The sequence below is a fragment of the Carassius carassius genome, chromosome 8 (assembly GCF_963082965.1).
Source record: "Carassius carassius chromosome 8, fCarCar2.1, whole genome shotgun sequence".
NCBI classification, from domain to species: Eukaryota; Metazoa; Chordata; class Actinopteri; order Cypriniformes; family Cyprinidae; genus Carassius; species Carassius carassius.
Window position 1 is genome coordinate 18,303,842 of NC_081762.1, and position 26,134 is coordinate 18,329,975.

A 26,134-nucleotide genomic window follows, 5' to 3' on the forward strand; every position below is an offset into this window, starting at 1 on the left:
AACTCAATAGTTTCCAAACAAATCAGCTCTCCAGGGAGTTGTTAATTTCACAGGTAGAAAACACTGATTTTAAGCAAGCGTTATAGCATTATGTGCTCTCCTTTTATTCTATAACTTGTTTTAAATAATGGACGTAGTGCGTGAATGATGACATCCTACTTAAATTCTAATGTCTTTTCTTATCTTTCCTTTTCAAATGACCCTGTGACCAAATTAATATATACTTATCCTCCCGGATAGGGAGGGGATGCAGGTGTAACAACATAGGGAGACATGGGAATGCAGAGAGAGCCAATCAGAAATCCCTTTCTTGAAGAAAGGTCAATGGGGTCACCAACACATCAGTATTCTATGCCTATACACATAAGACATCGCACATGAGTTAGACTTTCTCCATCAGTGCAGGTTAAATATGTGTTTTAAATGTTAGGCGCCTCAGATTAATGGTAGCAGAAGTGTATATAAATCTCAATGAAGGATAGACAGACCCACATGTAAATGATAAAGTATGTCTTCATTAAAGGAGTGGTCATACTTCATTGTCCAAAGCAAAATCAAGAAAAATCTTTTTTAAGCAATCTTTAATGATGGCACAAAATCAAATTAATTCAGCTTGGTACTTTACAATGTTCACCTTGGTCAGTTATGATGCATGACAATATGTGCATTTTTTCAAAACGTGACTGATATTGTGGAATTTACCAGATGGGTTTTTTTATTCCAATCTTTCTCAAGATATTAGATATATGTAGACCTGCTTAATGTAGATGTCTGTGATAAAATAAACGATCAGAGATCGAAGATTGAATTTGAAGCCAAACTGTAGAAAGTTACAACACTTGCTCCTAAAGCTATAGCATACGTATACAGTTAAATGGATTAAATGTGCAAAATGCTTCCTACCAGTTTGTAATCATTCCAGCCTAGGTTAAAATCGACGGATCCATCATAGCGATGCTGAAAGACAGTCCAGCCTCCCCCTTTAGTTTTCATGTCACAGTATACCTGAAACAATCATTAAGAAACACATACATGCAATATAAATATATCTTGTCAATTTATGCTTTGTATACATTTTATACCGGCAGAGACTGAGCGATAACACTTGTATTAGCTACCTAGGAAACTAAATGAAACATTCCATTTCTTTTCAGATAATATTTGTGACAAAACTATTTGAGAAAAAAATGCTGTGAGACTCTTTACAGGTGCAAGTTAATTGTCCATAATTTCATCATTACATTGATATTATAGTCCAAATTTGTCCAAATACTCTCACACTATTCAGAAAATAAGTGGCATTTTTGACATTTGACCACTCGAACTACTGTAATTTCCCAGGATATGCCACAAAGCAAATATCTCAACTCATGATGTTTTGAATAAGGACCTTTCTTATATCTGTGGGTTACACTTACAAAATAATCTGATAACTGAAATTGTAGAATATGAACTTTAAGAGTCATCATGAAATCAACAAAAACTATGGCCCACAATCCTTTTAAATGTGCATGGGGGTGAGACTGCTTCACAGACCACAACATTTGGACCTCCGAGGCAGGACATTCTGTTCCAGTCCACAGTGAGATGGTAGGTCTTTAGGCTTTATGAGTACTCTGCTGGGTTTGTATTTAGCTTTTGTCTTTGGTTAACCACTTTGCAGTAAACTTGCCAATGATGAATTGTACCAATTTTAACCATACAGTACAAACAAAGTCTCATGCGGACATTTTTGGGACATGTGCACACTTGTCTCGGTGCAGTTTAAATACTCAAACTTACACTAATTTCTTCATTGCAATTCCACTGAATCTTTTACTAACCATTGATTTGGTATTGAACACAAAACAACTTAATAATTTACTGTTTTGTGGCAAAAACAGCAAATTAGTATGAGCTATGAGTGGCAAAATTTTTTTATAAAAGGCCAACTCATTGAATTCCATCATCCGAATCCATCAAAACTATTTAAACCCAATCCCGTAAAGGATTTTATTCTGAAATATTAAATATTTCTAGCCTGTGGGTGTCAAGTGAAAACATTCCAAGTAAATATCCTCTAAATGATTTTTCTCCAATTTTCCCAGCTGTTTTTGAGAAGAATTAAGCTCAAGAAGGCTAAAAGCAATAAGATCTACTTGGCAAAAACAAAAAGTAAGTGCACATTTCCATCCCTTGGCAGGACCAGCTCATTTAGCAACACATGAGACTGTCCATCGTGAAACTTTAAACGGCTAATCAGGGTTTAAAGACAAAGCACTTGCATTAATGACATCTGTAGAGAGTTTGCTTTTGGGGAGTATGAATTGATTTCATTCTTATTCGGCACAACTTATCCTTCTATTTGCATAACAGATGTAAGGGAGTCTTTTCTTCTTCTAAAACGTTAGCTTGTCTCTGGCAGCAAAAAAAAAAAATTGAAACTTTCACAGAAGTTTTTTAATAAATGAGCATGACTGATCAAGACTTTCCAAAGGAACCATTTATCAATCAATTTCAATCGGCACTGATCAATATCCTTCAAAATATAAAAAAGAGCTCTAAAAAGAACTCTAAATGAAAAGAGCCACCCAGTGTGTTTCTCTGAGGGGTAGCACAGAATGAAATGTTGGTGATACTACAAATACCAGCTCGCTCTCACTTTCTGTATTAAACCCTGTGTTGGCAAGAAGATCCCAAATCTTTGCCAAACACCTGGCTCCTATGCCCACAGGAAATGGAAGGAAAGACGAATGAGTGCACAGGAAAACAATGAATAACAAAAACAATTTGGGCCACATTTTTAAAATGTTCATCATCCCAAGAGCCTGCCAGCAATTAGATATGACTCTGGAAGTCAAAGGCAAAACACAAACCTTTAGGAGTTTTCTTGTGGTTCAGTAGGGCAAGATTTTGAAATAAATATGGGTGCATATTCTGAGTTAGATGGACTGAGAATTGGCCTGAAGGAAATGTTTCTGACTTCTTGATTTGGTTTTCTTTTCCACATGACATTTTCATCTTAGCCTTTTTTCAAAGACGTACTAAAATTGCAGTACATTAAAAAATGTTGTCCTTCCAGGTTATAATTTAGTCCTCAAAAACAAATGTCAGGAGAGCTGTTTCTTCAGTAATCAAGATACATGCCAAGATTCATACTTTACAAACTGGTTTTGTTTTGTATGCAATATGTATTTTTTATTTATTTATTATATTTATATTGAATTCTGTCACACTTTATTTTAAGATCCAATTATCGCTATTAACAAACCATTAACTATGACTTTTGCCGCAGTAAACTCCTAATTTGCTGCTTATTAATAGTTACTAAGATAGTTGCTAAGTTTAGGTATTTGGTAGGATTAGGAATATAGAATATGGTAATGATGAATGTGTGCATAAGTACTAATACACAGCCAATATGTTAATAATAGGCATGCTTATAAGGAACTTGTTATTAGTGAAAATTGGTCCCTACACAAAAGTGTTACATGGAATTCCATAAAAATGAAACGTAAAAAAAAATAAATAAATTGGTTACAAAGCACAAACCTTAGTTTTCTGGGTGGAGTTAGGAAGATGAATGCTGTATATCCCACTTTCTGTAACTCCAGATTTGAATATCTCAGCACAGTCTTTGAACTTTAACATCTCCTTTTCAACTGGAGTGGAAATATCTGGAAACACACAAGGTATTATTAGGTTTGAGAAAAATAAATACAAGTTTACCCCGGTCCTATTTTGATTGATTCAATCAATATTGATTTACACTGCAATCTTCTTGGAAAATTGTTAGACACCACTTCTGGGGATTTAAGCAGTTGCCCAGTTTAGAGAGACTCTTTTATTCCCATTGAGCTGGTCGTATACAGCTTAGCCTTTAATAATGTGAATTTGGCACTAACCGTTACAGTGAGTGACCATAGCCAGTAGCTGCTGCACCGTGTCAGTGAGTGTGGCCTGCTGTCGTTGGAGCAGTGTGCTGTTAAGAGTGGAGCTGGCCAGTTCTCCCTCCAGCAGGCTGACCAGGTGATTCTGTCTGTCCAGAAGCTCCAACAGCTGCTGTTTCTCCTGCTGGATGGCCTTTAGCTCCCTGCTGTGCTTGGCCTCCATGGCAGCAAAACGCTGTTCAAGATAGCTGAGAAGAAACGGGCTGGTTCATATATGGTCTTGATATTTGCATATTACAAGCACAACAATTTTAGAAAACAATTTATATATTTCTGATATAACAGTCCAACAGCACTGAGATTTTTCACTGTTTGTATCACATAGACTGTCTGTTGGTTAATTAGTTGTGGGAATTCTGTCTGGAGGATACATCAATACACCTTTTAGGCTGGAATACACTTCATGATATTTACACATTTTTGTCACAATTTAGAGTCTGTGCTAGATGCTAAAAGTCAAAAAGTCAGATTTTAAAAGTTGTGTAGTGTACTCCAACTTAAAGGGCTCATATGATGCGATTTCAACTTTAACTTTCTCTTTTGAGTGTTACAAGCTCTTGGTGCATAAAGAAGATCTGTAAAGTTGCAAAGTTGCAAAGTCTAAAGTCTCAAATACAAAGATTCTTTATAAAAGTTAAGAGTCAACCACGCCCTCCTAAAACGGCTCATTCTAACATGCCCACACATGTCTATGTCACGATGTAGGAAGATTTGCATAACGCTGCCCAAATGTTCACGCAAAGAAAGAAGGCGTAACTTTGATTTTCACTGTTGCAACACGCTGTTGGCACCGTGTTGCGGAGACGCTGTGTGTTTCCTTGTGAAAGCGAAACTACTTTGTTTGGTTTTCCAAAAGAGGACACAGATAAAAATCAGTGGTTAAATTCAACCCAAATATTCAGTGCATTTTATGGAGGACTCTTTACTGATCCTGGGAGAGTAGATTACAATGAAAGCTGTTCTGACTCACAGTCTGTAAGTACGTTTACATATTTAAAGGATTTGCCACTGACGATTCAAACGTGAGTTTTGAGCAGTGCAGAGTAGCGCTTAGGGTTGGGTACCGAAACCCGGTACCTATGGAACCGTTTTGCACCGAATGTAATCAGAACGCAGACTTCGGTGCCTCTTAAATGTCTGAGCAATCGATTAAAATATTTGTCCTGGTTCTCCGAAATGAAGCCTACACAAGACGCACGGGCGTTGCTAGGCTTTTTTAGTGGGCTATAGCATTAGCCATAAACTGTACACAAATTCGCGATAGCCTCAGAGTCAGTTCCCCTAAATTTCATATATAAACGGCGGCAGACCGGTCTCCTCCCCATCTTTCAGCGCACTCTTCATTCTGCAGACCACAGCGGAGCAGCACGAGCTGACTCGAACAGAAACAGAGGACACAAGGTGTGTGTTTATCGATAGATTGTTAGAATATCTGTATCTGTGCAGTTCTTTGTCATAAATGCAAATGCAATGCATAAATGCATAAATGCATAAATGCAAGTTTACAAAAGGTTACAATGGAGCAATCAGTTTCTCATTTACTGTAAAGTTTTCGCTCCGTTCACCGCTCATCACACCACATTTTCTCCAGCGAAAATCTAGCCCTTAACACGTATGAACGCATACTTTACACTTATTTAAATATACTTAATTTAATTATAAATTCTTTATACATACACTACTGTGCAAAAGTCTTAGGCACGTTAGTATTTTCACCCCAAACAATGGTGTTTTGAATGCACAAGCAGTCTGAAAACAACCAGTGCTCCACACAGAGATCTGCATGTGCACTAAAAAATCTCACTAGATTATTATTCAAATTAATGGCAAAATTATTGTTTGGAAATGTAAACTGAAATTTCCTACTGACACTACAGCAAAATATATAAATAACTGGCTTAAAACCCTTTTTGGGGTGAAAATACTAAAGTGCTGTAACTATAAAAGACTTCCTAGTCATCGGGAAGAAGGAGGCGGGAACCGGCGGACAATCAAAATGAAACTTTAATTACAAAACAAACACAAAACAGCGCACCAGCCCCTCACGGACGACTGGTGCACACCAAAATGAAACCAAAACCTAAAATAACGCCCAGGCCTGGTCCTCTCTCGTCCTTCACTGTCGTCGCTCCAGTTTTATACCCTTCCATCTCCTACGTGGGACTCGAGACCGGCGGTGGGCCGCAGGTGCCACTGATTTGTCCAATCACTGCCGGCCTCACTCGTGTTCCCACGTCCCTCGGCCCCGCCCCACTCGCCACAAGTGCCTAAGACTTTTGACTCATTTTAACTAAATATCAGAGTGTTTGCAGAGATACAGTAGAAACATTATGTGTGGCTTGTATTAAACAGTGACCCAGATCAAAAAATACATTTATAAGGCTTAGAGTAAGGAGTGTGTGAAAACTATGGATTTATTTAAAATATTTTGTAATGTTCTTTAAATGTTATAGTTATTATAACATAGTTTTTTGTGGCTCTTTTTTTTTCTTTTTTTTTTATATATAAGTATCGGTTCTGGCACCATTTAGGCACCGGTACCATTTTAAAAGTATCGAAATGGCACCGGTATCATAAAAAACCCGATCGATACCCAACCCTAGTAGCGCTTGTTGTTTGTCATTTCTCCGATCACAAAAGGAGACATTGTTTTATGTTTACGAGGCGCAGTATGCAATGCAACTCGTAAAAAGACAGTACAAGTCAGCGGTTCTCAATTCCAGTCCTAGCACTCCCCTGATATGCACATTTTGTATGTTTCTCTTATGCTTCAGACGTTTGTTCTATTCGAATGTAAGTGCCCTGCGAAGTGGACATCACAGGATATTCCGCAATGATTCCAGTTTGAAGCGAATGTATATGTTCCATTCATAGTGCATTGAAGAGTGCGAGATGTAAATTTAAATTGTATTTATTTACAGAGCTATATGATGTCACACTTCTCTGTGTGTGAAGACACTGCACAAATCCGTGAATGAATGTTCTGAAGTGAATAAATTTCAACAGATTTCACCTGCTCAGGGAGTAGGGAGCAATAGACACTGTGTAGGGACCATGTCATTTGGAACACAGTTCATGAACGGAGCTCACATCTAATGACCTGGGCTGAGTTTCCCAAAAGCTTATTAAGGCTAAGAAGTTTGTAAAAATGATCGTACAACTGATCTTAATATTACGGCCTGTTTGAAAATTATCATAGATCTACGGGTGCTCTGGAGTAATCGTAAAGCCCTAAGTGCACTGAAGAAGACAGATTTATGCGGTCACCTGCAGGACAATCGGCAGATTACACCGTTAACTTGATTCAATACAATGTGATTATAATATAAGGATTCGATTGTGCTTTATTGTACACTTTATAATGTTTTCTTTATTTTTTGTATTAATTTATAAATTAATTAATTATAAAGGGCAAGAAAAAATAGAAATACACAATTAAATTATATGACTGAAAAAAGCAACAACAACAACAACAACAAAAAAAGAATAAAAAATAAAATAAAAGAAGTAATGAAGGAAATGCTTCAAATACTGGGGGGAAATATGTCAATGACTTTCTGAAGTTCACGAAAACCAGCTATGTATTGGACCTGGAAACAACATCTCTCTCTCTCTCTCTATACTGTATATAAATAAATACATTTAAATAAATGTATGCATTTAGCAGATGCTTTTATCCAAAGCGACTTACAGTGCATCTAGGCTTACATTTTCTCAAGTGTTTGGAATGACAAAAAATCACTTTGTTCATTTCTTTCATTTGAGCGGAGTTAAATTAAATTACCATGGCTAATTTTTAATACGTTCCCTGAACACATTCAAATAAAATACTAATATAGTGATAATAATATAGTGATATTCTTGATTATCAGTAAATGTTGAAAGACTTTTTATTAGCAAATTTATTTATAAAGGAATTATGTTTTACCATTTGTATTGCTCAAGCAGGCAACAGTATGTTGACGAGAAGCACATAAATCGCACCTTTAGACACAATTGTTCTGTCTTACTATATTAAGTGTCATATCAAATCCTAATTTTAAATACTTCACTCTGTGTGTGAATAGCTGTTTGTTGGTTCATGCTGCTCTCAGCACAGACGACACCCTTGAACAAGCCTCTCAGATTCCACATAACACACCTCTGTGAGCTTAAGAGGCTAGTAGACCTGTAAACACCTGGACACCGCTGCCATTCACAGATGGTGTTATTGCCTGGGCTTCTCTATCAAAATCAAAATCAACACTCTGACAGGCTGTGTGAGCTGGCACCGTACCAAGCTCCAAATAAAGACAATAAATCCCACAGGTCTGATCTTTATGAGTCCGACTAATGACTTTGCAGCAGTTTTTTATTGAAACGATCCACCCACACAGATTAAACAACCAACTTTCGAAAGAAACATTCCCTAAATCTCTCTTTGCTTGCTCTTTCTGTTCTTCCAGCATGCATCCCTTCAAGGAGCTCTGCACTTGAGTAAACCTTGTCATGTTGTCTGAAAATACACAAAATAGTTTTTAAGTTATCTATCTTTAAGTTTATTTGTGGACATGAACACATTTTTCATTGCTGTTGTTAAGCTGCAGCTTTATTGTAAAGCAGCTTGTCTCAAAATAAAATCCAACAATATTTCACTCCTGAACAGATTATCTTACTGTCCCATATCCAGACAGAAAGTTTCCACAAAAAACCTTGCATATTTTAATTTGGGTTAGCAGAAAGATGCATAATTACTGAGCCATACTAAGACCACCAGGGAAAGATGAAAATGTGTTTCCTTTATTACTGGCTCTTGACAGCCAATTTACTGTAACAGAGTGCTATTTTTTGTGTCAAAGGTACTTGGTTCTCTGCAGCATCATTGTTTATTTGAATGTAACTATAAAGTCATAAAAGAGATGTGAAACAGGTGATGCTTGTTTTCTAACTCATTTTCAGTATATAAGATAATAAACACCTGGAATAAAGATGAGTGAATGAAGATGAGATGATTTTGGTCTTGTTTACAGCTGATATTAATAGGATTGGTTCAGCCAAAAATGAAAATTCTCTCATCGTTTACTCATCCTCATATTGTTTCATAACCTGTATAATTGTCTCCCTTCTGTAGCACAAAAAAAGGAGATATTTTGAGGAATGTTGGTAACCAAACATTTTGTTTCCCATTGACTTTCACTGTATTGACAAAAAAATACAATGGAAGTCAATGGGAACTGAAACTTCTTGCTTACCAACATTCTGCTTTTGTGCTACACACAAGAAATAAATACACAAAGGTTTGGAAATACATGAGGATATGTAAATGGTTACAGTGCTCTTTAATCATTTACTCACTCTTATTCATCTTTAAAACACAGATGAAGATATTTTAAAAGAAACCGACAGATTCCTGTCCCTCCATTGAAAGTCCATTCTACCAAGATACCATCTTTTAATTGTATATAAACATTGATCAAAGTAGTGCCTATATAAAGAACATCAGATATTGTAAACAGATGCTCAAATGCACTTGCTATGCACAAGAACAAATTTCATTATTTCTTGCACATCAAGCAAACATGTTTTAGTTTCTGTTTACTATATTTGATCAGCTCCGTGAATGTGCGTGGAATCAATGTTTAATATTAGAGTTAAGTACAGGAGGACATGAGGTCCAGTGGATTTTATTTTATATAAAAATATTAAAAGAAAACACTACATAAAAAGAAAGCTGAAAACAGGATACATGCTCTAATTAATACTCATAGGTATTATTGTGTGATGTGTAGTTCAAGGACAGACACATTTTCATCTTTTTGAACAAACTTGTATGTATGAACAACTTCAGAGGTACTGTATAATATCACAGTTTTTTTGCATCTTTTTTTACTGTTTGCATTCCTGTGTCAAAAATACACATTGTAACAACTTTAGAGACAGAGTTCATGTACAGGAAGGTGTGACAGACACTGCACATTTCCAGACGACTCACCTGTTTTTGTCATTGAGGCGGGAGACCTCCTGGGTTTGCTCTAAGAGCTGCTTCTCCAGTCGGTTGGTGCTCAGAGAGTATTCCAGCAGCTGGATCTCCAGACGACTGGTTTGGTTCAGCACCTGCAAACAGGCCCACATGACAGACAAGCAGAAAGAGAGATTACCTTTAAAATATTCAAAGACATGGGAGAATGATGGCGCTTTTCTTGTCCAACTACTATGGTTTTTCATCTCTGCTTGAATGCAAATGTACAGGATTTAATTTTTTTTTCCAAGAAAACGCTGTAGTTAAATGTTGAAGGTAGTACCAGATGTTTCCTTGCAACATTAAGTTTGCCAACTTTATCTGAGAACAATGTTTGAAGTAGCAATTCTGGAAACAAATACAATGTGTTAATAAGCTTTCATCAGGGTTAAAGTAATAGTTCACCCAAAAATTTTAATTCTGTCATTACTTTTATGTGGTTCCAAATCCGAATTGCTCTCTTTCTTCCAAAGAACACAAAAAGGAATAATCCATAGACTGTGCTGGTCACACTTTTCCATTCAATTACAATATATGCGGACTGAAGCTTTCAACCTTCAAAGAGGATGCAAAGCACCTTAAAAATTGTATTTAACAAAAAGTTCATTAAACTCATGCACTATATTGAAAACCATATGATAGTTTTGTGTTAGGAACATTGAAACATTCATGTATTCACTTGCAATCTTCCTCTTAAATAAGCTGTAAACCACTGTGACCAAATCTTTTGGTTCACTGAAACGATTCAGCTCGAAAGAATGATCACACATTGGACAGATCCTATTCATAGCAGCATAAAATACTTAAAATCTATCCTTTTGTGCATCATAGAAGAAAGAAAGTTATGGATTTGGAGCGACATGAGAGTTGGTTAAATTCTGGATGAATTGTTTCTTTAAGTTTGTGGAGCCATAATCAAGTGATCCAAACACTCCAAAAGTCACACATAGATCAGCGGTGATTATCCCATCATGCCTGTTACTTCAAACAGCTACATGTTTTTTTTTCAAGCAGCTCAAACACAGCAAACACACTGAAAGCCCTGGCAAAAACACTTCAATATTTTTTCAGGCTGCACTATGATGTTCAATGAACTGCTGATGGTAAAAAAATGAAGGTAAAACATAGCGGTGTGAAACAATCACTCTTTGAGAGGATAAACACTATTGCTGTTTTAGTTGGACTGTTTTCACTGTCTCTCTGATTCTTTTCCAACACTACTCTGCATGGCCACTAAACCTTGCTTCTATTGGCCATGAATTCAGATGAGTAAAAATCAAAACACACACACACTATACAAAATGGGCAGCAGTGCTTTAAGTGTCAAATGTGATGCACTGAGGCCTAGTTTTGTGAACTCACTTATTGCACAAGATTAAAAATTCCCAGCCATTGAGCTCCAAGAATTTAATTCAATTGTAAGCCTCCAATGCAAATTATTGGGCAGTTTTCTCATTATAATAGAGAATTTTGGACAATTCGGACAATCTCATTTGATCAGCCTCACCTGTGTCTCCACATCTGTGAGTTTGCGTGTGTTTTCTGCTGATTGGCTTAGAAGATTGGTTCCAATCTCCAGCATGGTGGCTGTCTGAGTGTGAATGACATTCCGCTCCATCTCTGATCTCACATTCTCCTGTATATAGCTCTCCAGCTGTAAATATGGCACAAGACACATCAACAAACATACTGTACACCAACATCTCCAACAGCTACGCTTGTTAGCGTCACAAGAGAACATAAGCTTGCATAGGCACTATTAAAGCGCACTAACTTAAAAGCCTATTGTTTATATATATATATATATGTGTATTTTTTCGTTTGTTTGTTTTTTGCATATTTGCATATTTGTCACACTTAAAAGATTCAGATCATCAAACAAATGTTAAAATTACACAAAGATAATGCAAGTAAATACAAAATTCAGTTTTAAAATTATGATTTAATTTATCAAAAATGAAAAAAGATGTCCAAACCTACCTGTCCCTACGTGAAAAATTAATTGCCCCATCGTGTTAAATCATGAAAGAACTTTGATAAACCCAAACCTACCTGTCCCTAAATGAAAAATTAATTGCCCCCTCGTGTTAAATCATGAAAGAACTTTGATTAACCACATTATTTTAGGCCATGTCCACACGTACACCTGTATGTTTATAAACTGAGTTTTTCATTCTGTTTTTAAAAAGAATCTTCATTCACATGAAATGCAAACGCATGCTATGAAGCTCTGTCAAGAGCATGCCAAGCCAGTAGGTGGTGATATAATCTCAACCGTAAAGCCATGTTGGCTAATCAGAAGCCTGAAAAAGTAGGGTGCAGTAAGGTGATAATTATGCACACTCTTAAAAAAAAGGGTTCCTCAAGGTTCTATATAGAACCCTGGGGTTCCGTACTTGGCCAATAGAACCTTTTACCAAAAAAATGGTTCTATGTAGAACCCTTGCATGCAAAGAACCTTTTTTTATTAAAATGGTTCTATAATTCATGTTTTATGACTGAAGTGTAAACTAAATATTACACTATAATTATAGGCCTTACTCAACACATTCACAAAGCTTTTTGAGTCAAGACCCATGAGAATGACTGCTGTAGTCAAAAATATTAATATCTAGTCAATGTATGATTTGAGCTTTACATTAGCATGAAACATATTACTTTACATTATAGTTTACCTTTTTGACGAATCAATTTGTGAAGAAAAACATAAACTAATCAGGAGTTTTCTTTATTTTGTATATCATATTGTGATGGTTTTAATCTACCGAAGGAAACATTAAAAACAAATAATCATAAAAAGACCCCCTCCTCCTCCCCGGTGGCATATATGCGTTGCGTCATCCATCCTTGAATTCCTATTGGTGGATTGGCGAAGATGAATCTCGAGAGGAGTCGAGACAAGTGACAGCTCATACCCTAAGGTAAGTTAAGTTTTAACATTTTTTAAATGATTTTACCGAAATATTTTGTATTACAGTTAATATTTATATTTGTTAGAGTAGCCATTGTGTTAAACACTGATACTAGAAGCTCAAAAACACTGGTGTGAAGCACTGATGGGCTTCGTCAGGCGTCGGTTCAAGCCCTGTTAAATTAATTTTGCTCCGGTTTTTAAATTAATTAAGATACAGTCTCCCTTTATTTCCTTGTAAATGTTAATGGAATTGTTAACTACAAATAAGATAACTGTGTTATAAGGAGACGAGCTTCGAGTCAGAAGCGTGAATTTTAACGTTCATTTCAATTAAGCACGCGCTCTTTGTTCAAATAAACGGCGCCGATTCAAATAAAAGTGAACCGGGTGGAAGACGGAGGTGAATGATTATGTGAAAGTGTGTCACAGTTTCACACATAGGCCTACTCATTTTGCAGTGAGTATTTTTCCCAGGCCTATGTTAACAGGTGAAGAAGTTCTTAACTTTGGCCCGCAAGATACTTTCGTGCAGTTTTTAACTCCAACCCAGACCAGACGAGGATCTTGATTAGCTTGTTCAGGTGTGTTTTATCAGGGTTGGAGCTAAACTCAGCAGGAAAATGGACACTGCTACAGTTCAAAACTTTCGGCCGGTCTGTGCAGCGTTCGTTTATGTTTACTGTGACGCATGCGCTGGATTAAAGTGATGATAGCACAAGGTTACATTTTAGTATTCAAGTGTTCTAAAGCCAAAAATTTTTAACGTTAGGTGTGTTTAATGCATAGTTGGTTTAAGAAGTTTTATTTATGCTTTGTTTTTTTTATCCCCAGATAACGTCTCAAGGTTACTTATGTAACCCTAGTTCCTTGAAGGAACGAGACGCTGCGTCGAAACGCTTTTGGGGAACGTCCCTGATGAGACCGACTCTGAATATCGTGTGCAATCAGTCCATCGGAAAGGCGTGACGTCACGGGCGGGGTGACGTAGCGACCAGGAAGCTATAAAAGCACGTGCCGTGCAGCTGGCTTCAGCTTCGAGTAGGGAAGCAAGCGCCGGCAGGGGTGCCGGGAGTATGGCTCTGCGACGCAGCGTCTCGTTCCTTCAAGGAACTAGGGTTACATACGTAACCTTGAGACGTTCCTTTTCAGGAACTCGAGCTGCATCGAAACGCTTTTGGGGAACGATGTGCCCACGCTGCCAGACTTCCAAATCCCTGCCTAGTGTGTAGTCAAAAGAGCACAGCTAAGACGAGAGAACAGAAGAGCCCGGGGTGGCTCGCATGTCAAGATCGTAAAATCGGACAAATGTGGAGGGCGTGGACCACCCCGCAGCGTTGCAGATGTCCAAGAGGGACACACCTGCTGAGAAGGCCTTGGAGGCCGCCATACCCCGAGTAGAGTGAGCCTTGGCCCCCAAAGGAGGGGGAAGACCAGAGGACTCATAGGAGACGTTGATAGCCTCGACTATCCAACGACTAAGGGTCTGCTTGGTGGCAGGAGAACCCTTGTTAGAAGGACCGTAGCAAACAAGCAATTGGTCTGATTTTCTCCACAGGGCAGCTCTGTGGACGTATGCGTCCAGTGCTCGCACTGGACACATACAGTTTAGCTTCTCTTGGTCTGGCTCCCGAAAGGGAGGAGGACAGAAGGCCTGCAGTACGATAGGTTGTGGTGTAACAGAGGGAACCTTCGGAACGTAACCCGCTCGAGGGTATAAGAATGCTTTGGCCATACCAGGGGCAAAGTCTAAGTAAGTAGGGGCCACCGAAAGGGCCTGAAGATCTCCAACTCTCTTTAGTGAGGTGATTGCCAGTAACAGGGCAGTTTTCAGTGTCAGATGTCTATCTGAGATATCTTGTATTGGCTCGAATGGAGCTTTACAAAGAGCCTCTAGAACCACAACCAAATCCCAGGGGGGAACACGGGATCGTACTGGAGGTCTCAGCCTCAGCGCACCGCGGAGGAAACGTGTAACTAGGGGGTGTCTACCCACTGACTGACCATTGAAAGGGACATGGAAAGCAGCTATGGCCGCCACGTAAACCTTTAAGGTGGAGTGGGATAACCCCGCAGAGAGCCTGGCTTGTAAAAACTCCAGAACTGTACCAACTGGGCAGTCTGCTGGGTCAAGCTGGCGGTCTCTGCACCATGAAGTGAAGAGCTTCCACTTCAGGGCGTACAGTTTCCTCGTAGAGGGAGCTCTGGATTGGAGTAGGGTCTCAACAACCTCGGTTGAGAGACCAGCTGCTAACAGCTGTGCCCCCTCAGGGGCCACACCCACAGCTTCCACAACTCCGGGCGAGGGTGAATTATCGTGCCCTGTGCCTGTGAGAGTAGGTCTGTCCTGATCGGTATCTCCCACGGAGAGCCGTCGAGGAGCGAGACTAGATCTGAGAACCATACTCTGCCCGGCCAGAACGGGGCTACTAGTAGTAGACGGGCCCCGTCCCGGCGTACTCTCGCCAGAACTCCCGGGAGCAGAGCGATAGGGGGAAAAGCGTACAGACGAAGCCTCGGCCAGGTCTGTACCATAGCGTCCAGTCCCAGAGGAGCTGGATGAACTAGAGAAAACCAGAGGGGACATTGCGATGTCTCCTGAGTCGCAAAGAGGTCCACCTGGGCTGTGCCAAATACTCTCCATATCTGCTTCACCACCTCGGGGTGAAGCATCCATTCCCCGGGCCTCGGCCCCTGTCTCGACAGTATGTCTGCTCCCACATTCAATCTCCCAGGAATATACACTGCTCTGATCGAGAGGAGTTTGCCCTGGGACCACAGAAGGATCTGGTGTGCCAGCTTGTACAAGGGGCGCGAACACAGACCCCCCTGGTGATTGATATAAGAGACCACTGATGTGTTGTCGGTGCGCACCAACACATGGTGACCTCTCAGGTCTAGGAGGAAATATTTCAATGCTCGATAGACCGCTAGTATCTCTAGGCAATTGATGTGCCATGTTAGATGGCGACCACTCCACAGACCGCGGGCAGGGTGGCCACTCATGACCGCACCCCGACCGGTGAGGGACGCATCTGTCGCTAGCGTTACACGGCGACAAGGAACTCCCAGCACCGGGCCCTGATTCAAGAACCAAGGTTTCCTCCACATGTCTAAGGCACGAAGGCACCGCCGCGTGACCTTGATAACTCGAAGTGGATTTCCCCTCGGGAAAAGCCCTTGGACTTGAGCCACCACTGTAGGGGTCTCATGTGCAGCAGGCCAAAAGGTATCACGTTGGACGCAGCTGCCATCAGCCCTAACAATCTCTGAAATTGTTTGACAGTGAGTGACTGGCCTTCTTTGACTCTCTCGACTGATGTGAGGATCGACTCGATCCGAGCAGGAGACAAGCGTGCCTGCATCGTGGTCGAATTCCACACTACGCCTAGATAGGTGGTTCTCTGAACTGGAAAAAGTACACTCTTCTTGGCGTTTAGTCTCAAACCCAGCTCCCCCATGTGTGCGAGGACGACATCTCGATGTCGAACCGCCATCTGCTCTGATTGAGCTAGAATCAACCAATCGTCGATATAGTTCAGAATGCGGATGCCCTGCATACGGAGGGATACCAGAGCCGCATCTACACATTTCGTGAACGTGCGGGGTGAGAGTGCGAGGCCAAAGGGAAGTACTCAGTATTGGTAGGCTTTGCCCCCAAAAGCGATCCTCAGAAACTTCCTGTGTTGTGGAAGGATGGATATGGAAGTATGCGTCTTGAGATCTATTGTGACAAACCAGTCCTCGGATCTGATTTGAGCTACAATCTGTTTGACAGTGAGCATTTTGAACTTCAGTGACATTACTGAGAGGTTTAGATGACATAAGTCTAAGATCGAACGCAACTCCCCATCCTTCTTTGGAACTATGAAATACCGGCTATAAAACCCGGACTCCCTGACTAGAGGAGGGACCACCTCGATGGCCTCCGTCCTAAAAAGGGTATTCACTTTTTTGTTCCATAACCAGAGCCTGCAGGAGGCCGACTATTGTCTTTCCACTGTGCGCAGGACCCATTGAGATACATTGGCAGTAGTTTCCACGCTGCTAGCTAATGTCCTAAGGGAATCAGTCTCTCGAGACTGATCTCTGGAGTAAGAGGCCCCCGAAGGGGAGGCGAGCATCCCAGCTCCGCTACGCTCACGGGCGGAAATAACTGAGTAGTGCTCGCTGGAGGCCGCTGCACCCTGAAACTCCGGCAGGGTTGGCAGACCCACCTCCCGAGGGCACTGAGGTGAGACGGGCACCGTGTAATGAGGTGGACACCGCTCTACCCCAGTAGGGGCTGCCCTCTGTAGTCGTGACTGTTTGTACGCGGAGGGGGCTGCTCCCGCCCAGCAGTCCCTCCAGTACATCTAACTTCATGAGTCAAATAACTGTCATTATATTCCTCAGAATTTAATGAAATCAAACAATCAGACAAGTAAATACGGTCTGGATTGTGATACAATACACATTGAAGTGATATATTGAACTTCTCGAAGTTAGATAACAGTCATTAGATTCCTCAGAATCTAATGCAATCCAAATTCCTCAGAATTAGTGAAATCAAACAATCAGACAAGTAAACACGGTCTAGATTGTGATAAAGTACACATATAATGATATATTGACTTCTCAGAGTCATATTCCTCAGAATTTAAAAATAATCAAACAATCAGACAAGTAAACACGGTCTAGATTGTGATAAAGTACACATTGACGTGATAGAACCAACTCCTGCTTATTAAATGGAGTTAAAATAACCAGACACGCGGTCGGGTATGGAAAAATTCACATCAAAACTGAAAATGATGTAATACACGCGTTGCCTCGACAGCACGCAAATAATTAGTCACACAAACAATATTAATCCCCTCGGAGATTAAATAGCTGCTCACTAACGCTGCCCGTATAATGACACTGTTTGTTTTATACTGTGCTTATGCAACTTTGTTTGTGCAACTACAAGCTCGCCGACGCCCTCCGTGTCAATCTCCTCAGAGAAAGAAAGGCAGAGCGTCAAGCCCGATGCTCGGGGGGAAGAGCCGAAGCTCGGGCTTCCAAACCCCGGAATCAGGCAGATCTGGTGGGAACGTAGGAGATAAGGACGTGCCCGTCTCCATACCTTCCAGCAGATCGATCTGCGAACCCAACGAATGCCGGCGCGGCTTCGCCTCGGCGAAAGCGGAACCGGCATCGCGATGAACGCTTGCGAAGGCTCACTTCTCGAAGAGAGCCCTGCGGGATCGAAGCGTCCGCATTGGCATTCGTTCACAATGCGGGCAGTCGGCCCCCTCGAGAGCCGACTCAGCGTGCTTCGATCCCAGGCAAGCCACGCACAAACTGTGTGTATCCCCACTCGTAATGTAGCGAGGGCAGGGAGGAACACACAATCTATAACGTGGCTTGGAATCGCCCTTCATATGTTAGGTCTTTTGCTTTTGTTTTGGCATATTAAGCTGTTTTAGCGATCTTTTAATGGCTAAGGGACAGACAACAATAAATAGGACCAACAGGACAGACTTTGACATGCACACACAGAGCGCTTGCTGACAGATTCGAAGCTGAAGCCAGCTGCACGGCACATGCTTTTATAGCTTCCTGGTCGCTACGTCACCCCGCCCGTGACGTCACGCCTTTCCGATGGACTGATTGCACACGATATTCAGAGTCGGTCTCATCAGGGACGTTCCCCAAAAGCGTTTCGACGCAGCTCGAGTTCCTGAAAAGGAACCATGGTTGATAAATGGTCAGTAGATGGTACGTGCCACTGGCTTCAAACTATAAATCCTCATTGATGCAAAAGAAAGTTTCAGAGATAACGTTACAGATGAAAATTTATAAATGTTCATTTTGTGATGTTGTGAAGTTTCAACTCACAAAGTTTCTAACTCACCTGCAAGTGCAACATAACCACCAAGCAGATTTTAGTGTTACCTGTGACATTGAGGGATGTTTTAGAAGATATAAAACTGTTGCAAGTTACAGAAACCATATCTATCGAAAGCACAGACAAGCTTTGCAACATCCCCTATTTGAAAAGGCTACTGTATTTGAAGACAACAATGAAAGTGAGGAGGAGGTTCCTGAAGATGATCTGCTAGAGAAGATCCAAAATTCTTTGCTTGGAATTGATTTAGAAACTGTGTTATTGGGACTGAGACAGCATGTAGCCCTCTTTATATTAAATGTTCAAGAAAAACATTTACTTCCTAAAGTAACTCAGGATACCATTGTTTCCAGCTTGGAGTTCATCTTGAAATTTTTCCAACAAAATTATTTTGAAATCATAAAATTCCACTTGACAAAATCTGGATTTAGACTAGAGGACCAGGAAGACTTGAATAACTTGCTAATTAATCAGACACTTATTGAAAGTGTGTTTGCCTATATTCAGTCAGATTATCAACTTTTCAAATATTGCAAAGAACATCTACATTTAGTGGAGCCAGTCAAGCACATTATTGGAACCAATAGCCAGGGGAAGGAGGACACATTTCAGTATGTGCCTATCATTGATGTTCTTAAGACTTAGTTGGAGAAACATGACATATTTGAATCATATCGAAGAACCTGTGAACAAGCCCCAAGTATTTATTTTTAAGCAGTTACACAGATGGAGAATTATTCCATGAGAACCCCTTTTTTGGAGATCCTAATATTGTAAGATTACATCTGTACACTGATGAATATGAAGTGGTAAACCCCTTGGTGTCTAAAAGATCAGTTGACAAATTAGCAGCTTCCTATTTTATGATTGGCAATCTTGAATCTAACTGCAAATCACAATTGAGGCATATACATTTGTGCTTACTTGTAAGAAATCAATTTCTAAAGAAGTACTCATACAGAGACATCTTGCTGCCCCTGATTAATGACCTGAAACTGTTGTACACTGAAGGACTCCAGGTCAGTGTAAATGGTCAGAACATCATTTTGAAATGCGCCCTTGCCACTATTTCAGCTGACAACTTGTCTGCTCACAGCCTGGCAGGTTTCACCTGCTGCTTTAGCAGTGGACGGATCTGTCGCTTTTGTATGATTAGCTACAAAGACCTAAGGTCTCACGTTAACGAAGATGATGTAATAATTCGATCTTCTCAGGTACATCAGTACCATCTGCAAGCACTCAGGGAAAGTACTGGAATATCCAAACAGACATATGGTATGGTCAGTGAGTGCCCTTTCACTGAGCTGGACTACTTTGATGTGACAAAAAACTTTCCCCCTGACTTAATGCACGATTTTCTCGAGGGTGTGGTGCCTCTTGGGATTACCAGAGTTATCCAGGCATTACATTTTTTGCACATTGTCTCATTAAGTCAGATAAATGCTGAATTGGATGCATTTAAGATAGGGAGGAATGAACAGGCTAACCTCCCTCAGAAACTTCCAGATTCTGTCCTAAAGAAAAACACACTATCAGGGTCTGCAGCTCAGGTCTGGTGCCTCTTCAGGATTTTGCCATTTCTCATTGGACATTACATTCCAGAAGGTGAGATGCACTGGGACATTTACCTGAAGTGTAGGGATATAGGAGATTTGATTTTGTCCCCCACCATACAAACGAAAATCATCCCTTTTCTAAGCATTCAGATTCCTGTCCTCATTCCAGTCTGTATTCCCTGTACTTTCACTCCGAAACTACACTTTCTCATTCATTATCCACAACTGATATTAAAGTTTGGGCCACTGAAACAGCTGTGGTGCATGAGATTCGAGGGAAAGCTCCAATAATTCAAGCGATTAGCCCACAACACGTGTAACTTCAAGAATCTCAGCTACACCCTTGCCAAGAGGCACCAGTTGAGGCAGTGCTGGGAACTGACTTCGCTGGATTCCCTGCATCAGGACAACTACACGGAGGGTGAACGGGTAGTACCTTTTCGAGCATTACCACTGGAGATACAGAAAGGTGTGATTGGAAGAAGTTAGGCAGAGGATGTTCAGGGTGACGAGAAGCTTGGTGTGTGTAGCTCTCTTATGACCAACAACGTGAAATACTGTGTGGGAGACAACTTAATTATAGATCTTGTGGAGGAGGACATCCCAATCTTTATGAAGATTGTGAAGATTTTGCGCTTCAGGGGTGCTTGGATGATCTTCGGCAAGCTGCGGATACCAATAACATTTGAAAGACATTACCATGCTTTCAAATTGGAGGACCAGAAGGAGTGGATTCTGGTGCAGCCAGGGGAGGAAAAAGAATTTCATCCTCTTGACACATATGTGCATGATGATACTAAGTATATTACATTATACCACAGAGTGCAGTCTTCTAGGTAAATATATTGTACTTCTGTGGCATGTCTCTCTCTTATTTATTATTTCTTCTTCTTATTTTTTTTTTACAGAGCAACAAACTGATGTAGAGACTCTGCTGGGTCTCACAGAAAGGATGGTGGAAAGACTTTTTCCTGTAATGAAACGTCTCTAGATTACGTATGTAACCCTAGTTCCTCGAGGGAATGAGACACTGCGTCGAAGCGCTTTGGGGAACGCGTTCAGCGTACGCGACTCTGAATATCATGTGTAATCAGTCCAATGGGAGGGCGTGTCGTCACCGACGTGGTGACGTAAGCGACCAGGAAGCTATAAAAGCACGTGCCACACAGCTGGCGTCAGCTTCGAGTACCAGCAAGCGCCGGCAGGGGTGCCGGGGGTATGGTTCCGAGACGCAGCGTCTCGTTCCATCGAGGAACTAGGGTTACATACGTAACCTAGAGACGTTCCTCTTCAGGAACTCGAGCTGCGTCGAAGCGCTTTGGGGAACGAGTCCTAACGCCGCCAGACTACCAAACCCCTGCCTGGTGTGTATCCGAAGAGCACAGCTCAGGACAGGAGGACAGAAGCGCCTGGAGTGACTGGCATATCTAGGCCATAGAACCTAACAAATGTAGAGGGCGTGGACCACCCCGCAGCGTTGCAGGTGTCCAGCATGGATACACCTGCTAAGAAGGCCTTAGAGGCCACCATACCCCGAGTAGAGTGAGCCTTGGCTCCCGACAGCGGGGGCCGACCAGAGGACTCATAGGTGACGTTGATAGCCTCGACTATCCAATGACTAATAGTCTGCTTAGAAGCAGGAGAACCCCTCTTGGGGGGACCGTAGCACACAAGCAATTGGTCAGTTTTTCTCCACAGGGCAGCTCTGTGGACGTATGCGTCCAGTGCTCGAACCGGACACATACAGTTTAGCTTTGCCTGGTCGGGCTCCGGAAAGGGAGGAGGACAGAAGGCCTGCAGCACTACAGGTCGTGGTGTAACAGAGGGAACCTTGGGAACATATCCCGCTCGAGGGTATATGAACGCTTTAGTCATGCCTGGTGCAAACTCAAGATAAGAAGGGGCCACCGAGAGGGCCTGAAGATCTCCTACTCTCCCCAGAGAGGTAATAGCCAACAGAAAAGAGGTTTTAAGTGTGAGATGTCTGTCTGAGATATCTTGAATAGGTTCAAAGGGGGGTTTGCACATAGCCTCTAACACCACAACCAAGTCCCACGGGGGAATACGGGACCGTACTGGAGGTCTCAGCCTCAGTGCACCGCGGAGGAAACGTGTAACTAGGGGGTGTCTTCCCAGAGACTGACCGTCGAGAAGGGTGTGGTAGGCTGCAATGGCCGCCACGTAGACCTTCAGAGTAGAGTGGGTCAACCCTGCAGAGAGCCTAGCCTGTATAAACTCCAGAACTGTACCAACTGGGCAGTTTGCTGGGTCTAGCTGGCGGTCTCTGCACCATGAAGTGAAAAGCTTCCACTTCAGGGCGTATAGTTTCCTCGTAGAGGGAGCTCTGGATTGGAGTAGGGTCTCCACAACCTCAGTTGAGAGACCAGCTGCTACCAGTTGTGCCCCCTCAGGGGCCACACCCACAGCTTCCACAACTCCGGGCGAGGGTGAATTATCGTGCCCTGCGCCTGTGAGAGTAGGTCTGTCCTGATCGGTATCTCCCACGGAGAGCCATCAAGGAGCGAGACTAGATCTGAGAACCATACTCGGCCCGGCCAGAACGGGGCTATTAATAACAGACGGACCCCGCCCCGGCGTACTCTCGCCAGAACTCCCGGAAGCAGAGCGATAGGGGGGAAAGCGTACAGACGAAGCCTCGGCCAGGTCTGTACCATAGCGTCCAGTCCCAGAGGAGCTGGATGAACTAGAGAGAACCAGAGGGGACATTGTGACGTCTCCTGAGTCGCAAAAAGGTCTACTTGAGCCCTGCCAAACACTCTCCATATCTGATCTACCACCCGTAGGTGAAGTCTCCATTCCCCGGGCCTCGGCCCCTGCCTCGACAGTATGTCTGCTCCCATATTTAACTTCCCAGGAATATATACTGCTCTTAATGAGAGGAGTTTGTTCTGGGACCACACCAGGATCTGGTGCGCCAGCTTGTACAAAGGGCGCGAACGCAGACCGCCCTGGTGGTTGATGTAAGAGACCACTGATGTGTTGTCGGTGCGCACCAACACATGGTGACCTCTCAGGTCTGGGAGGAAGTGCTTCAGTGCACGATAAACTGCTAGCATTTCTAGACAATTGATATGCCACGTTAGATGGCGATCGCTCCACAGACCACGGGCAGGGTGGCCACTCATGACCGCACCCCAGCCGGTGAGGGACGCGTCCATCGCTAGTGTCACACGGCGACAAGGAGCTCCCAGCACCGGGCCCTGATTCAAGAACCAAGGTTTCTTCCACATGTCTAAGGCACGGAGGCAGCGCCACGTGACCTTGATAGTGCAAAGTGGATTGCACCTCGGGGAAAATCCCTTGGTCTTGAGCCACCACTGTAGGGGTCTCATGTACAGCAGGCCAAGAGGTATCACGTTGGACGCAGCTGCCATCAGACCCAACAATCTCTGAAATTGTTTGACAGTGAGTGACTGGCCTTCTCTGACTCTCTTGACTGAGATGAGGATCGACTCGATACGAGCAGGGGACAATCGTGCCTGCATCGCGGTCGAATCCCATACTACGCCTAGATAGGTGGTTCTCTGAACCGGAGAAAGTACACTCTTCTTGGCGTTCAGTCTCAAACCCAGCTCCCCCATATGTGCGAGAACGACATCTCGATGTCGAACCGCAATCTGCTCTGACTGAGCTAAAATCAACCAATCGTCGATATAATTGAGAATGCGCATGCCCTGCATGCGCAGGGGGGCCAGAGCCGCATCTACACACTTTGTGAACGTGCGGGGTGAGAGTGCAAGGCCAAAGGGAAGTATTCGATATTGGTAGGCTTCGCCCCCGAAAGCGAACCTCAGAAACTTCCTGTGTTGAGGAAGGATGGAGATATGAAAATATGCGTCTTTGAGATCTATCGTGACAAACCAGTCCTTGGACCTGATCTGAGCTACAACATGCTTGATTGTGAGCATTCTGAACTTCAGTCTCATAACTGAACGATTTAAGACCCTCAAGTCTATAATCGGACGCAGCCCCCCATCCTTCTTTGGAACTATGAAATACCGGCTGTAAAATCCGGACTCCCTGTCCTGAGGAGGGACCACCTCGATGGCCCCCTTCTCTAATAGGGTTTTCACTTCCTGTTCCATAACCAGACCCTGCCTGGGGCCCACTATCGTGTGAACGACCCCGTTGAATATAGGCGGCACGGAGCCGAACTGAATGCGGTAGCCTTTTTCTACTATATGCAGGACCCAACGAGATACATTTGGCAGTAGTTACCACGCTGCTAAATAATCTACTAAGGGAATCAGTCTCTCGAGACGACTAATAGTCTGCGAGCGTCCCAGCCCCGCTACGCGCACGGGCGGAGGATACTGAGAACGATGCTCGCCCGGGGCCGCTGCGCCCTGGAGCACTGGCAGGGTTGGCAGAACGACCCCTAGATGGCACTGAGGTGGGACGGGCACCGTGGACTGCGGTGTGTACCGTTCTACCCCAGCGGAGGCTGCCCTCTGAAACCCCGGGCCATTGGCGTCAGGGTTTCTTGGCTGAGGACTTCTTAGCTTCGATAACCGCCCTTAAATCTAATTTGGGCTTAGAAGACCTCGGCCTAGAGCGTCGCTGAGACTCTCGTTCCCGACGCGGAGGAGCACGAGAGGCGACGCTCTGTTTCTGGGCCTCGCGGTGTGAGGAGCTAGGGTGCGGCTGGGGCATCTCCTTCCCAGATGCCCCGAGGGAGCGACGAGGGAGGAACTTATGGAACGCCGCCGCCTGTTTGCGGGCCTCCTGGAACCTGTCGACGACAGAATTAACTGCGTCGCCGAACAGGCCAGTCGGCTGGATCGGGGCGTCCATGAGGCAGACCATGTCCCGTTCTTTCATATCGGACAGGGTCAACCATAAGTGCCTCTCCGCGGCCACCATAGCTGCCATGGACCGCCCAATCGCTCGGGCGGTCTCCTTGGTGGCGCGTAGGGAGAGATCAGCGGTCCTTCTTAACTCAGAAATATCATGGGACTTGATCTCCTCTCCCTCGTCTAGCTCCTTAAGCAGGTCGGCCTGGTACGCCTGTAACACCGCCATGGTGTGCAGACACGCACCAGCCTGACCTGCAGCCGCATACCCTTTGCCCACCAAAGCCGAAGTTGTTCTTAGTGGCTTTGAGGGCAATGCCGGGGCCTTCAGAGAAAATGCCGCGCCAGGGGACAGATAGCTCGCAAGCGTCTGTTCCACCCGGGGCATCGCTCTATAACCGTGCTCTCCCATCCCCACTACATTTCCGTAGTAATCAGACGAGGGGATGTAGAGGCGGGCCGAGAATGGACGTTTCCACGACCTGGCGATCTCATCATGCAGGTCGGGAAAGAATGGAAGGCCCCGGCTGGGAGGTGGCTAACTTGCGCGCAGGAAGCGTTCATCCAGCTTGCTTCTCTGCGGTTCGGTAGACTTTTCGGCGGGCCAATCGATACTTAATTTGGCCACCGCGCGAGTAACCACCTCTAAGAGCTCCTCATACTGTAGCGAGTGGGGTGGCGAATCCCTATCGAGCGACTCCACATCGACCTCCTCGGAGGAAGAGAGGCGGAGCCTCGATACCTCACCCTGAGTGGAAGGAACCGCTGTGCGTGCTTCCGACTCTAGGGATTGGGTGCCGGATCTGGCAGAAGTGGAAGGAGATAGGGACTGGCCCGTCTCCATTCCCTCTACCAGATCGACTTGCGAACCCCACGAGTGCAGCCGCCGTTCTGCCTCGGCAGAAGCGGGACCAGCACCGCGGGGAACGCTGGCGAAGGCCCCCTCCTCGAAGAGGGCCCTCCGGGAACGAAGCAGCCGCACCGACATTCACACACAGAGCGCTTGCTGAAAGACGCGAAGCTGACGCCAGCTGCGTGGCACGTGCTTTTATAG

The 26,134-nt window shown here is 43.4% G+C and overlaps 1 protein-coding gene across 1 annotated transcript in view; it reads right to left on the reverse strand.

The window, feature by feature from the left end:
- The window catches only part of LOC132145442 (angiopoietin-2-like), a 61,948-nt gene that overhangs the window by 27,081 nt on the left and 8,733 nt on the right, over nucleotides 1-26,134 (reverse strand). Inside the window, exons 2-6 of the mRNA XM_059556482.1 lie at nucleotides 11,435-11,581; nucleotides 9,901-10,022; nucleotides 3,885-4,117; nucleotides 3,532-3,656; nucleotides 904-1,005 (exon numbers count right to left, since the gene is read on the reverse strand). Coding sequence (XP_059412465.1) covers nucleotides 904-1,005; nucleotides 3,532-3,656; nucleotides 3,885-4,117; nucleotides 9,901-10,022; nucleotides 11,435-11,581 — 729 coding nt within the window. The remainder of the gene's footprint in view (nucleotides 1-903; nucleotides 1,006-3,531; nucleotides 3,657-3,884; nucleotides 4,118-9,900; nucleotides 10,023-11,434; nucleotides 11,582-26,134) is intronic.